The 16,593-nt window shown below is 37.6% G+C and overlaps 1 protein-coding gene across 1 annotated transcript in view; it reads right to left on the bottom strand.

The window, feature by feature from the left end:
• Positions 1-13,365, bottom strand: part of crybg1a (crystallin beta-gamma domain containing 1a) — a 90,155-nt gene extending 76,790 nt beyond the window's left edge. The window contains exon 1 of the mRNA XM_088625726.1: positions 12,807-13,365. Within this exon, the coding sequence (XP_088481852.1) occupies positions 12,807-13,078 (272 nt within the window). The 5' untranslated portion in view covers positions 13,079-13,365. The remainder of the gene's footprint in view (positions 1-12,806) is intronic.
• Positions 13,366-16,593: the final 3,228 nt, after the last annotated feature.

Genomic DNA, 16,593 nt, shown 5'->3' with positions numbered 1-16,593 from the left:
CATAAGGACTTAAATTTATGGCCTGTAAAAACAAAGCTTGTATTTCAGGTCTAAGATGTCCACAACAGTCAAAAGTTCGGTACTTCTGCTTTTATATTTTGTTAAATCAGGAAACAATAGCACTATAATGTTAGGGTTACACCACTTTCCCCTTAAGACAATAGATTCTTCTTATGCTGTGTTGTAATAACACTGTGTCAGAGGTACAAGTTTAAACTGGCTAATACTTTGAAGAAAAAGAATACCCCACTGGCTCTCTTCATTTTAACTGACTTAGGGCAAGACACCAGTGCACTTTAGTGCTCAAAATAAAAGCACGTAGACAAGTTCATGCTCGGGACATGCAATATATCATGTCAGAATTGTTTTGAAACCACTCTAAAAAACATATTAAATATGAGAAAGGAACTGGCTTGACATATAACAAATCTGATCATTTTGATATATCATAATTTAATGATACTTATTGAAAAATAAACTATATAATTATGACAATAATTTATTTGAAGATGGTAGCTCTTAAGTAAAAGAAACACTTTCTTCCTTACCTTTACAATCAACAAAGTCTTAAACAATAAATCCATTCAACCTATCAATCAATTTTATCTATAAAGCACCCTTCATAATGGATATACAGTACCGTCTCAAAGCACTGTATAATTCACAAATCAAATGACAAAAATAAAAAAGACAAAACACTTAGCAAAACACAATGAACACAGTAACCATGCATAGAATAATATTGCAATAAAACCATGTAAAACTAAAATGTGAGCAGCACAAAAAATCTAAAGTAGAGCATATATTTATAATTAAAAGACAAAAAAATAAGGTCACATTTTAAAATAGCTTCTGATGAGCTGTGATAAAGCAATCCCCAGCTTTGGTGTGGTGGCTGAAAAAGCTATCCCCCTTAACAGAGTCTGGATTGAGGAATGGCCTGAAGCGCACTGTCTAATGCACAGTTTGAACAGAAGGAGTATAGAGTGACAGTAAGCCTCAGGTAATGAACCATTTAATGCTTTTTACAGTAACTGTAAAGCCACTGAAAACTGACTCGTAATCAGGGCAAAGACATAAGTGGGTTCACATGTATTGTAATCACAGTAACTGTGATTCTGATCTAGTAAGCACCTGATCAGCACTATTTTGCACAAGCTGAAGTTAAATTAAGTGATCTATACAGTATGTTATGCCACCATACAGAGCTCTAGTATGTCTGTCAGGAGTTGGTGTATCTTCAATCAGTGAATCTTTGGAATTCTGCCTTTAGCACTTTAAATCTCTGCAGTCCACACCAGTGCTAAAAAAGCTTCTTCAGTTTTAAGCTTCTCACAAATTGAGTAATATTAGCCTAATTTAAAGGTGTTATCTCTAACTAAAATTCTCAAACATGTTGTGGCTGAAGAAGAAAGCAATCATCTGCTGTGAACCCTTTTCAGAGAGGTTTTAGGCTCCCACACAGCACTGAAACTGCCCTTGTCAAGATAGTTAATGATTGTAATAGCTTCAGTCAGGGGCTCTTCAGTCTTAGGTTAGGTGACCTTAGGTCTGCTTTTGACATGAGAATTACAATGTTCTCCTTTCCTGGTGTAGCTAGAATCTTGACCAGATATTGCATTTATATAACTCCTGTCTCTGACTTCCTGTTAAATTTAATAGACATTTAAAAAAATATATAATCCACAATGCCTTACAAGGCATCCTCATTATATTTCTGAAATGTTATCTAATTATACCATCTTGCACTCTCTGGTGCTCTGAAACTGGTCTCTTAGTAATTTTACCTATCAGATTATGAACAATGGATGTCAGGGCCTTTTCTAATTATACACCTAAAATGTGGACTTCTCTTCCATTAACCCAGGTAACCTCCATTCCATAATAAAAAAAAAAACGTGCTTACAAAACATTGGTTTTAAAATGTGACCCGTCTACTGTTCAGTTATGTGAGTGGTTACCAAAATATGTAGGCAACTGTTTAACCAAAATATACAGTATATCACTTTCTGACACTGATAGTTCTCAGATGCACAATTTGATTTTCTTTTCAAAACCAGTTTCTTTGTCACATTAGATTATTTCCTGTACATACAAAATAGTCATGATACATCTGTGCTTGCATACTCAAAGCACAAACATTTTTGTCTTGAATATTTATTAAAGGCATTCTATATTGCATCCTGTGAGCAGAGAATCCATACTTTGCATCTATTAACTTTAAAAGAGATTCAATAGGGCCTCGTCATCTGGCAATTTGTTTGAGAATCCGCTTATTCGTGATTAGGTCTGGAGTGGAAGACGAGCAGAGCAGGATGAGATGGAGATGAAAGTTTTTAACCGCAACTTTTAAATGAATGGTGCAACAGACTTGGGATCATCTGACGAATCTTGCTGGTGAGTGATCTTCTACCTGTCCCCTGCCCAGGTACCCACTACCCAGCATCTGCTTCTTAATGTGGTCCTGTTTTCGTATCGAAACAAACACTCCAGGTTCTGTGTTGGCTTTGTGGGGAATGACTGGCTGGAGACCACTTTACTGGCTTTTACTGAAAGCTTTTCTGCTCTTTTCATCACGGTGATTGGCCCAGTATGTGATCTCCTGTCACAGTCTGAGGAACGGTGAGTCTGTCTCCCAATAATGCTCAATATGTTTACAGTATATGTAAATATTTTATGATATGTCTCTGTTGTAAATGTCTGTAATAGGTCTGTAGATTTTATTTTACTTTTATTTTATGTTTTGTTCCATGTTCATTTTATTATTTTTATTTGCTTTGGCAATACTGATTGTACCCATCGGTCATGCTAATAAAGCACCTTGAATTTAATTTAATTGATTAGACGGTGTGCTGATCACAGAGGCAGAGAGAGAAAGGGCAAGCTGGAGGCATAGGATGGATTTGTGTTGTTTATTTTAGCTGATTACTATACGTTTGTGATTACTGTTGATTGTTATACTTGATCAATGTTGTATTGATTACCTTAAAGCCAATGCATTAGAACTTTAATGATCATATAAGGGAGGGTTACTTATAGTATGACTTTTAAGCATACTGTACATTTCATACTCTATACTGTAATACATTAGGCTATGGGTTAGGGATGGACTTTGTTATATGTGAATTTGTCTATTCACAACATTTCTCTGCATCGAACAATTGCGAAAGTCTAACAAAAATCTGAAAATTTAAAATACATAAAGCTATAATCTGCATATTTTATCTTAAAAATAACACTACTGTAGTACTTTCATAAACACTAACCAAACTGACAGGGAAAAGGGGGCTTTTAAATTGTTCAATTTTAGGACGGTTTGAGGAAAGTGTAAAGGTTAATTCAGAATTTAAAATTTCTGAGATTCCAAAATGTCATTAATGTTTGTTATTTTTATGGGTTATGCTTTTATCTGCTGCTTTTTAATTGCTGACTAGCAGAGTTCCTTACCGAATTAATGTAAAGCTGTTATGAAATTCATGGAAGCTAGCATTAACAAGTAATATGTATTTTTCCAGACAAAAACCAAAAAAAACTAAAGTAGGCTAGGAAAAACTACCTCAAAAACAAAAACATACAAAACAGACTGAAGTTAAAAAATAGAGCTGAAACCAGAATAACAGAATAAGATTTAACTTTCACTAATTTTGTAACTGTACTGTAAATATAATTTCACTTCATAGTGAGGCAGTAGCTTCTGAAATGTTTGTTTACAAATGGGTGGCTGGAATGTATACAGTAACAGTATATTTAGTTGCTGAAAGTTCCAAAGAAAATAAACATGGATTTACTTACCTTACCATTTACAATTCAAAAATTAAGCAGCTAGTTATGAGACACAGCCTGTGTTTTATTTCCTTTTTACCTTTATTTCATACACTTCGACGTATTCATTTTGCTCTAATAGCCTTGTTTCTTAAAGTCATTATATTATTCAGATTAATCTGAACTGAACTGGCATTAAAAATTCCCAGGAAAAGGCTCCTAAACAGGCATACATCAGTCTGCAGTGGTCTACTGAATGGTCTTCAACCGACTGCACAGCACCAACTGACTACCCTTCTGCTACACATGTCCTCTAGCTTGATGTGTTCTTGGAACACAAAGCCAAAGCAGTGTTACATAACTTATACTGGAACATTGTAATCAAAAATAAAAAAGATGCCCTCGAAAAGCATCTTTGCCTTTAATGCCCACCAGTGACATGCTCCAGGTTTTACAGTAACAATGTTTCAGTACAACATGGATCCCCATTAAACTCCACATCATAAACCTTGAACACTCCTTGAAGAGGCCAGGAAATTTCCACATCACAAATTAAAACTTAAGAAAACAAAAATATTTTCCTAATTCTAAACTAATTGTAAATAACTCGTAATTTCAGCTCACTGATTCAGCACTCATACCATGATGGGAGTGATGAAGATAAAATGCAAGCCTTACTTCAGACGTTTCACAATGTGAGATCCAATGTTTCTAGACAACAATATAAGCATTGCACGGAGCACTGATGCAGCCCTCACATCAAAATCACAACTCTCAGTAAGTCATAGTAAGTGAAGATCTCAAAGTGAAGTATATCCTGGTCTGTTTACCCCTTTGTAAATAGGGATGATTAATCCTTGGTTAGGGACCTCATTGTAAACCTGGTTCTTAGGATGAGGTTGTAGAGTTTCAGAAGTTCAGAGATGCTAAAGTATTTCTCAGCTTTGTCATGGTTAACTCTATCTTGATTACAGGGTCTTTCATACTCTGAGGACCTGGAGTTTGTCTACTAGGTGCTGTTCTGTAATCAGGGAGTCTAAGAGGTTTAGCTTTGACTTTAATAGTCATTTCCAGGACTATTAAAAGAGACTGCATAATGAGAATTAGTGGCAGCATGCACTTAACCTACAGTATGTGCACAATTGCTCCAATCACTTTAAAACTCTTTAATTGCACCCCTTTAACCTTAATACTGTTCTCCGAATGCCCCAGACAACAAAAACTCTCCACAACAACAGCGGTGGCTGTCTATTGCCAGGTTACTTGGGCATAGATTTTGGTATGTTCTGTTGTGATGGTTAAAGACCTACGGTAGACAGAGACTCTTCATCCTACTGGGACATCTAAAACAACAATTCTCACTTCTGGTCCTGGAGAGCCACAGGCTTACGTGTTTTATACAGGACCCAAACTCCTAAATGACTAAAAACAGAGAAACAGTTTTAATGAAATGAGTTAAGTATAATATTGATTCAGCTAGCTCGTTAAGATGGACAGCATGATAACTGGAAGACCATGGTTCTTCATAACACTGATTGAGGTTTACTTATCTAAAAAGATTTACATAAAATTCAAAACTGGGCAAACACCAAGCTGATAATGTAGAAAGTACAGAATATTGTACTTTAAGTGGGTAAAAAAAAAAATAAGTGGGTAGAAAAAACATAAAAAATAGGCTAAATACACAATGGAAAACAGTGAGCTTGAAGATGGTTATGTTAATGCATCATTTACATCTTCAAGACAACATTGGGAAGCAATAAGAAAGACAAAATGTAACTTAGGATATAGAATTAAAAGCACAGAATTTAAAACAAGGGATATTATGTAAACAATGTAAAATGTTCTTCTAAGACCTCATTTAGAATATTGTTTTTTATAATCATCACCTTATAAAAAAAGATATTGCAGCTCTGGAATCTGTCCAGAGAAGGGAAACCTGATATATTACAGGCTTAAGGGAATGTCCTGCACTAACAGGATGAAGGAACTGAACCTTTCTATTCCTGAAAGAAGAAGTCAATAACAGTATTTGATTAAAATATCCCAAATTCACAAAGAACCTCATGTGCTTCTTCAGAATAAACAGTGAAATATAAACCAGAGGCACAAGTGGAATTTAGGTGGAAGTGTATTAAAAGCCAAAACCAGCAGTAACTTTGTCTGCAAAAAGTTGAGGGAGTATAGAACATGCTACCCAGCTACGTTGTTACCTGATACCCTGGCACCTTTCAAGAAACAACTGGATGAAATCCTTGCATCATTTAGGGATATATTATCAGAGGGGCTAGATGGGTGGAACATCCTTCTCTCCTTTTTAACCCATTTTATGTTTTTGCTGGCTGAGTTTGAGTAGCCACTTGCGGTGCAGTGGCTCTGTGGCTAAGGATCTGCGCCTGTGGCTGGAAGGTTGCTGCTTCATATCCTGCGGCCGGCAGAGGAATCCTGCTCTGTTGGGCCCCTGAGCAAGGCCCTTAACCCCAACTGCTCCAGGGCTGCTGTACAATAGCTGACCCTGCGCTCTGACCCCAAGCCTCTCTCCCTGTCTGCGTGCCTCATTGAGAGCAAGTTGGGGTATGCAAAAAGACAAATACCTCATACAAGAAATTGTATATGGCCAATAAAGTGATCTTATCTTGTCAAATTAAATTGTGCATTAATTTTTGTGGAAAATGTTAAAAAAGATTGGATTTGTGTAAATTCTTCAATTGACCTTATGTAATACTCCTATCTAATCTGGATGAAAAAAGTAAATGTTACCAGGCTTAGAAATTTGAAATTGAATTACATTTTTCTGAAAAATATGATAAATGAGAATAACTTTGCATTAAAATGTTTCTGTATACATAGTGGGGCTACTGTATATAATTCGCAGCTAAGATGGTAAACAAAGATTTCCCTTATTCTTTGCATAAGCAATGCATGACATTTTATTGAGCTGTATTTTTTAAACTGCTCCACAGATATTCTGTATTAAGTAAGAATAGTATCTATCTTAAAAAAAAAAAAATCTAATAGCATTTTGTAATATACAGTACATTGTGAACTATTGATTTATTTTTTGCACCTTCTACAGGTTTTCTAAATCCAGAATTAATAATGTTGACAAGGCTTATACAAAATAATAAATACACAAAACTTGGTAAAAAAAAGAGCCATCAAAACTTGAAATAGATTATGATTAAATAAAACATAGGCAATACACGTTCTTCATAAGGGATGCTTATTTACTTAAGGGAGCTAAGTAAATAAGCATACTGTATGTATACTTAAACAGGAGGCACTCACCTGTAACACTGGCAGAGTTCATAAGCAGTTTAAAAAGTAAAAATTCATTAGCTTGTGTCATAAAAATGTGATATAGCACACATGATTCCCATAATTTTCAAAGAAAGTAAAAGATTGTTCTAAAGCCCCTTTTCAGATTTTACAAATATGTGCAACTTAAGTAAAAAGTGACAGGTTTTGAGTACAGACTCAACTTGCAAGACTGCAAGACAATATTGCAGGTCAATATTCAAGCAGAAAATATATCTCCACCATCAGGTCAAGCAACATGCTCTCTGCTTTGAAACACATGAGTAGGTCCACCTTTGTACCAGGACACAGACTTTAACCCTCAAGCCTTTGTTGTTTTTGTTCCTATGTAAGTAAAACACATATTAAAGGTGCCAGACCAAAAGAGACCGCAGAACTGTACACTGGTTTATAAAGGGGATTGACTATGAAAATGTAAAAACTCTTCAGCAGCAGTACAGACAGAAATACTAGTCTTAGTACTTTTGGTCGCTACTCAGCTGCTCCAACAAGTTCTGCCAGAATCATACAGTAGCTGGTGCTCTAGAGACTTCAAATGTTTTGACCTACTGTTAGTTTTGTGCTTTTCACAGCAAAGTATTTATAAGAATACAATAGTTTTTTTTAACTGCATTATATTATTGTAAGCATGTAGCAGTAGTTTTACCAAAATATGCTGTATTCTCTATTTGTACATTATGTTGTTGTACTACACACTATTACTCAGGTTTGTGTTCATAGATTTTACAGTGATTGACCACCTTGAGGAATGTTCTTGGTGGAGCATAATGACTTGCATGTTGGTTACCACCACCATTCTTCAAACTGGATTACAGAGACAGGTGTATAATCTGTGTCTTATTGTAAGGATCCCTTTTGTACCCCTAAATAACTTATCATAGAAATCCTAATCAGTCCCTCCAGGAATCCTCGATCTTACGATCGCAAGAATTAATGCAAGTTCAACCAATCCCCACATCATTTGAGATAGCTTGCAATTTTGTCCTATTCCTGCAATATTTCTGCAGAAAACGGTCAACTTGCAAAAAAAAAATAATTAATAGCATCCAATCCAGAGCCATTTTTACAAACCCCAGCCCAGCTCAATCAAATTCATTAACAAACCATTCGCATGTTCAAATGTCTTGCTATAATTTCACATTTCACATTCATGTCAGAAACCCACTCAGTCCCATTTACCAACAAAAATAACAGCCAAAGAACCATTCAAAACAATTCCCCAAAGAGAGTACTTTTTTTGTACTCCGTGCAATATTGTGTTGGAACGTAAATCATCAATTAACTGTCAAAGAAGGATGACTGAAACAACAAACCGGAAACAAACAACCGTGGCACAGGCTGCTGCGTTGATGTCCATTGCTAGTACCGAAAGAACGGTAGAAAAGTGAGTGAGAAATACTTTTTATGTAAATCATTCATTAATTCATTTCACGTAATAAGTTAGTTTAATTAGAAGTTAAAATATAAATTAAATTATGCAGCAGACATGTGTGTATGTCCATGTGTGCGCTTGTATATGAATTCATTAATTATTTTACCTAAATAGGCAGACGTGTCGTTTATTTTTGTCACGCCCTCTACATCCAGAGGGCGCTCCGTCTCTGTTCCGTTCCTAGTTTCCCTGTGCTTTGCTTGTCCTTCCGGTGTGTCTTTGTGTGGGGCTTTATACTTCCGGGTAACCCTTTGCTCCTGGCTCAGCATTGAGCTGAGTCTCCTCCACGGCCTGAGGGCTTAGGTTTCTACCCGACATCGTCTGACCCCCCAAGCCCAGGCTAACCTCCGTGTTGCCCCTTTCGCCACTTCGCATAGGGTCTTTATTGCTCTCCTGGCCATTCCACGGCATGTCCTTCCGACATCTGTGACAATCTTGTGCTTAAATTTGTGACGAATGGATCTCCACCTGCATAGCTGCCAACATTCCGCTCTCAAAGAGCGATCATCCTGAAATGAGGACATTTTTCAAGGAAAGGGGTGTCGATGGAGGTGCCATACCTGGTGCTCACCAGTTTCAAAAATAGAAAGAAATACTTTAGGGCAGTTGATGAGAAGGAAAAGGAATCACTGAAGGCACATCTTGGAGGGAAGCCTGCTGCTGTGATATTTGATGAGACTCCAGATGTAGAGGGGAGATGTGTGAACATCCCTTTGGCACCACTGAAGAAGGATGAGTCTGGGAGGGTCTTGGCCTACCTTGCAGACACTGTTTCCATGGCTGTGGTAAAATGCCTTCAGGACTATAGCATTGCCAGTGTCATTGTGTTTGATACAGATAATGCAGTATACATGAAGAAAGCCTATACTGCAGCATTGCAGTCCTTATTCCCAAACTCAGTACACATAACATGTATGGCACACATACTGAATCTAATTGGTAGTGATTTCAGAAAACCATTTGATCATTTAAACAAATTCAGATAATGATTATAGGTGAATTCCTATGAAAAATCACCTTTTTCATGTTGACATGCCGTTTTCTCATTTCCCCGCAATTGTACCGCAAAATAACACAATAAATGCCACAAACGGCATTGCAATTTTTGAAAAATGGAGCTGAGAATTTAGTCATTTTGTACTGCAAAAATCACAAAAAAGTCTGCAAGATCATGGTGGGACTGCCTAATGTAAACAGTTTCTTTCTCCCAGAGAAGTTGAAAATTTTACACACATTGCTAGCTTGGGTAGATTTCAGTTTTCCCTGTACCATTTTATGTCTAATTCTTATTTTGGAGGAGCTTGACAAAACTATTGTGACTTTTTTCTTGCACATAAACTAATCTTCCAAACTCACTATTATATCAGAATCTGAACATATCTAAGTGTTTACCGTTACTTAAAATTGTTCAAACATGCACAAAATAGTCTGGTAATACTCATAATACCTGTTTCAGCCTAGCTTATATTATCTCTACAAATGCAGCTTTTTTAATGCGATAAATCCCTGAAATCCTCTCCACAGACTTTGTATCACATATGAAAATAACATGGTACTAAAGTTGCCACAGACAATGTAATCGCATTTGATTGTGAAAAGTAATATTTGTTTATTTAATAAGGAAAGGAGATTTAAAATCTCAATAGAGAAATTACCCTGTGGAACTGATGACACACATTATAACAGACAAAGGGGAGCAAATAAGTATATCTCTATTATTTGCCTATTGAAATATAATCTATAGGAAAATCAACAGAATGTACAGTAGCTGTTTTCTTCACTACTCATCTTAATTTATATCAGTAAACTAAATTCAGGTATACTGCAGTTAGTAAAATAGTAAACTACTCAGGTTTGCAGAAGATCTTGAATTAGGAGGATTAGCTAACCCTATAGAAGCAGTAAATGAACGTTTTTACTAGCAAGGCCTTATTGTGAATGCTGTGTACAATGTTGGTCAGCACATTAAAGAAAACACATTCTAGTTCTGGAAGCAGCCCAAAGACTTGCAATCTACATTAGATTTTTTTTTTTAATTCAGGGCTTAAAGGAATATCTTATACTGACTGGCTGAAGGACCTGAACAATATTAGTCTTCAACAAAGAAGACTATGATACAAGTATTCATAATCTCCCAAGGCATTGACACATTCAAGCCAACAGATGTCTTCTGAATGAACAGTTGAACATGAATCAGAAGGCACAAGTGGAAACTACGGCATAAATGCATTTAAACTAAGAACATGAGACACCTCTTTACTTAAGGGTTGTGGGAGTATGGAACTTGCCATACTATTAAAGCCGACATCCTGGCTTCTTTCAAGAAAAAGTTGGAAGAGATCCCTGGATGAATGACCAAACAAGCTAGATGGGTCAAATGGCTTCCTCTCATCCGGAACTTACCTCATGTTCTAAATAGAAACCCACCGAAGCCAAACTGGCAACACAGGGAAAGCTAAAGTACTTTGAGGTATATTTCACATAATGTTTTGGTGGGTTGAATAATTTCTATACCTCGAGCTCTCATGCATAAATCATTCTGAAAAACGGAGAAGAAACTTCACTACTGCATGTGTCCTTTTGGCAACAAATTGTTGGCAAAATGTTGTGCCAGCTTAATGAAATTCTTAGGGTCTTCCAAGGTTGTTCCTATTGTCTTTGGGACTATTCTGCAATTCACAAGGATAAGCGCTGGACCTTGCAATCTGTTGTTTGGGTTCACATCCATTTTCTAACCACTTTACCGACTTCAGGGTTGCGAGAGAGCCGGAGCCTATCCCGGCAAGCAACGGGCGCAAGGCAGGATTCACCCTGGATGGGACACTTACACACAAACACACACATTCACACCAGGGAACATTTTCCCAGTAGGTCTTTAGACTGTGAGAAAACAGGAGCACCCAGAGGAAACCCTCCTGAACATGGGAAGATCAAATAAACTTCATAAGGCTTGCACTGATAGAATTGAACTCAAGGCCCCAGCTCTGCAAGGCAGCAATGCTAACCACTGCAATACTGTCATTTAAAAACATACTTATACATCATATAGCAATGCTTTTCAGTAGATGTAAATTCTGTGGGTCATCGCTGATGTATGACAATAAATGACCAAATCGGGGAAAAAAAAACTGTATTCAGCTCATTACACATTACTATGCCAAACCCTTTTAACCTTTTGAAATATGTTCACGTCCGTATCTGTACACATATAAAAGTTATGATCTACAGTATATGAGTAAAACAAATCAAGTTCCATCTAGCGACTTTTTCTTTGATATAAAAAAAAACATCTTGAGGCTTGTCTGAAAAATGGCAACAGGGGCTAACATCGCAGTTATAACTTGACATAGCAACACCAAATACAACGGTTTCGCAAGCAAGTCCTAACAGGTAAAACATCATCCATCATCAATCTTAATGTCATAGAAAAAAAAGGTAGCGTTTCTGACTCAAAAAATAATTCCTTATTTTTTACTTAGCATTCAAATATACAGTCCTGTCAGTGTTCTCCTAAACAGGTATTGCCTCTTCAGAACGACTGGGTTTTAATGGAAATTGACATCAAATTGTTCCTTCCCAGCTCGCGCGCGTATGCAGCGCTACACTCTTAACATATCTAGACTAAAACGCCACAATACTTTCCACGTGGTTTTGGTTAATTTTATGAATCAGTAATTGACATCAACAACCAATGGCTGTGTAAAAGCTCTCATTTGTACTTAAATAAGCAATGAATTAAATAAATCAACAATAACAATGAATAAAAAAACAATGAAATAGCAATACTCGGATGAAATACAGCACACAATGACAAATGTTTAAAAACATACCGTATCTTCCAAAGCAACCAGAATGCAACACTTAAACAAGCTCTATGGAATCGATGATGGAACTGGATGCCAATAGTAACTACTGTATATGTTGTTATTTTGGAACTTTATCGTTTTCATGCTACAGTGAAATAAATGTGCATAATTTTAATATGCATTAGGAAGACTTCTGGGAAGTTTTTAAATTTTACTCCAATTGTCAAAGACGCATCACCCTACTACATTATACTACAGCACGGGACTTCTAATGAAGTATAAACTCTACGTTGAGAGTTAAAACTGAAAGTAGATCTTTTCAATGCATAATAAATATGAGATCTTACATGGGACATACGGTATTGGAAAATGTAAACAATAAGAAAAGTCATACGATTAAATGAAACGATACTGACAGATAAGGCACTGCAATAAGACTAAAAAAAAGTTGAATGAGATATACTGTATATTTAGAGAGTGATACTTGCTTGTTTTTATTGAGGTTATCGTCGAAGTCCTCGATGTCATTTCTTTCCTCTGGTCCTGCTGTTTGGGGATAGGAAGGCTCGTTCGGATTTTTCTTCTTGCGCCAAGAACCGAAAGTTTTCTTCTTTGTCTCGTTCGGACTAATGGGACAGGCGGCATCTCCGGATAAACTTATTTGTTTTCTTAACTGCTTTTCGTTGTGTTCTTCGTCATTTTCTGAGGATTTCGCCTTTTGAAAAATCTTCTTAAATTTAGAGCCGGTTGATTTACTCATTGTATATTTAAAAATTGAATTATAATGAGACAGTAAATTAAAGCTTAGACGAGAAGTCCCAAAAAGCTTTTATAACTGTTTTAAAAGAGCTCACTTAATAATACCCTGTACCGTAAGTGATAAGTAACAAGCAGGAAAAATACGCCTGGTGGTTTCCTTATATAGTGAAAACCAGTTTCATGCGAGCGCAGTTTCTTCCTGCCCCTGCAGCACCACGACAGTGTACAGGTGTGCTACGGCAGGTATTCCAAAACAATAATATTCATTTCACAGCTATGCTGTCGACTCAGCCTTCCGGGATCTTAGTGATTTGCATAAATAGCCTCCGTACAGAATAAAGGCTTGGAGCTACAGTACGTTAGTAAGTGTGCAGTGCCACCGTATGTCCACAGAAAAGTAGAACAGCATTGTACCTGATATTGTGAGTCGCGGGTAATAAGAATTGTGCAACGTGCCATTTCGCAAAGATTAGGGTTCATGGGAATCTCCAGTTTAGAAGTATTCATAAAAATTGAACATTCATTTTCCTTCCCTATAGATTTCTCCACTATGGATTACATTCAAGTCCTATGCAGGAATTCACCTTGACACCTGGAAGGTGACTCAACAGCTACTCCTAGTTTGCTCCTTTTGCACGCTGACGCAGCTCCCCATTCAAACGTCTTCCCCTCTGTGTCCCATAATGTCCTTCTCCTCCTTTTGAGCTCCCTGCCATCTTTGCTTATTAAGCCCACATTTTAACTAATCCCAGCAATTTGCTCCAAGTCCAGACTTTCCAACCACCTCCCGTTTCTCTTCCAATGCCCTCGCCACAATGTAATCCCGAAAAACATTCAGTCTGATTCATCTCAACACTTTTTCCTTTGGTTCTGGTACCATTCAGATTAACACTACAAGGGGTCTTCACCATGGTTCCAATGAACTACCGCTCTCTTATCTTTTGCATCAAAAACCGCATCAATCGACAGTACCATCAGAGTAGCAAATCATTTTGCAGCAAGCTGTCCCACACCATCTTCATTTCAATACCAGCCATGTCAGCTCCCAACATGCCAGACAATGACAAAGGTCAGCCTAGCAAGAGTGCTCACCACCATCCGAAGCCTCTGCAGAAACACCTCTACTGACCAACCGCCCAAGGGAGGGCAGTGTGAGGTAAAGTTGAGGATGCTTTACGGACAGAGTCAAATTACAACCAGGTTTTCCTCTCATCAACCTCTGGGCAGTATCTGTAACATGCAGTCTACACCAAGGCCTAGCATTTCAATGTCCTAGATACTGTACAGATTTTACAGATATATTGTAGAAAATTAACTCCCTTGATAAAAAAAGACATAACATGTAATTGAATAAGTGGCAATAAACATCCACAGACACAGCACAACACAAACAGAGAACTGTATATCAAACTGTATAAGTTAAACTAGAAATTTAAAATGGCAACATTTGGACTTAAAGTCCCTGCTTTAGAAAAAGACTTAAGTGCTTATGTACACACTTCATTTTAATCTTCTAGACAAGGTGGGGAAGCAAACAGTTTTGGGATATATAGTTGAAAGTGTAGAATTTATATAAAGGAATATTATGTTAACATTGTACAGTGCACTGATCTAACCACCTCATAAGAGAGCTTTTTCCATTTCTGGAGTCTCTACGCTGCACTCCAGCGATCTAACCCAATTTCAACAATCCGTCTGCTCTGTTACATGCTTTAGAATATTGTGTACAATTGTGATTGTGATATTGGAATTTTTAATGGCATAAAGAGATATTGCTATCCTGGAACCTGCCAAGAAAAGAGTGACCAGAAACATTTCTTGGTTCGAAGGAATGTCTTACACTGACAAACTAAAATAATTAATTTCTATTCATTTTGAACAGATGCATAGTCACATTCAGCACAGTAGACTTCTTGTGAAATCCAGGTTTCTGTAAATATATAAAGATTTATTTCATGAAAACTCCCAAAATTTACAACAATGTGACACTTCATGTTTAGCTCTGCCACTCTCCATTTTCACTTCATATACAGAGAGTCATAGACAAGACTATTTTTGTTTTTCCTTCCTACAACTATGTGAACCCTATCTACCCAGTAAGATTTAATCTTGCTATCTCCTTCCCTCTCATTCACAGTCGGGATAAGGACTCGGCCACTAGTCATTCCCATAAACTCTCCAGTCATTGACAGATTTCCCCCAGCTGCTTCTTTAGTTGCTGTTTTTGATGTGGTTTGACATGCTTCAATCATTCTCTTTTGCCAATTTGTGACATAATCATTGTTAGTTAGTATTCCATTAACCTTTAGGTTAAACAGAAGGTTGATAGAGAGTCTTGGAGTTTTTCCAACAGGAGGTATTAAGGTGGGAATCTGCTTGATAGTGATAGTGCCCTTAGAGTCCTGTTGTAACAACGTTCTGTTAAAGCCCATGTTGTTTTGTTCTAGGACTCCCTTATCTTTGTTTACAGCCTGCATTAAGAAATGATGCTGTGTTCTTCAAGTTCAAGTTTGAAGACTACAATTCATACAAGATCTTGGCCACCCAAGAAAAATATGACTGGTACTAGCAAAGAAACCTCAGTGTCTTTTACAACTGCACAATGGGAGCAGGCACTTCCTGTTTTAGTGCCTGCACTGGTGCAATCTCAGGGACTTCCATGGTGTAGTCATTGCCTGAGACCATATTTCCAAGAAATCCCACCTTTCTTTTAAATAGCTCACATTTACAAGGAGTAAGGTTGATACCATACCACTGGTATCTTTTGCAGTACAGCTCGGACATTGATTTTGGTGGTCTTACGGATCTAAGCCCGGTAGATGACATCTCTGAGACCTTCTTCCATGCCCCTCTGAAACTGCTGGAGCTGAGCCGAGTCTGAAAGGGATGCAAACCCATTTACAGTCCCCAGGGGTAATGTACCCTGTCAAAGGACGAGGAACCCCTGATGATGTGCCATACCCTGGTCAAAGACTGAAACCCCTGAGCTGCCACTTAAGAAATTTAACAAGTCCTGCTCCTTGGGATAGGATGGCGATCTGGCATTGCTCTTCTATTTACAGAGCCTCAAGCTTCCTGTCACAGGAGCCGGTTCTAACTCCCATGAAGTGCGTTGTTCAAGACCTTATGCAGACTGTATAATACGGAAACGACTGGAGAAGGACATCAGGTGAAGGTACAGCAGGGTTAGGATGGATTGACAGACAGGGAGCGGTGACTGTAGTGATCCGATGCACGGGGGGAAGTGCGAAAGCAACCAAGTCCAAGGAAGTCCAAAACAGGAAGTTGGGGCGCAGTCCATAATCCAAAGGCTGGGAGATCCATCCAAGATGAATACACTTGTCTTGTGGCGTCCATCTTCCAATACTGAGCCAGGAACTGCAGAGACGCTAGGCTTGTGACCAAAAAACAAACAAGACACACCAGAGAATAGTAAAAACTAATCATAACAGAAAAGGGTAGGGGCGCCCTCTAGAGGAGGGGTGTGGAACGTAACACTTCCAACCTTTCTCCTTA

This window comes from Lepisosteus platostomus, chromosome 3 (genome assembly GCF_059453375.1).
Source record: "Lepisosteus platostomus isolate fLepPlt1 chromosome 3, fLepPlt1.hap1, whole genome shotgun sequence".
Lineage (NCBI taxonomy): Eukaryota > Metazoa > Chordata > Actinopteri > Semionotiformes > Lepisosteidae > Lepisosteus > Lepisosteus platostomus.
Note: the sequence above shows the minus strand (reverse complement) of the source record. Positions and strands in the feature narration are given on the sequence as shown.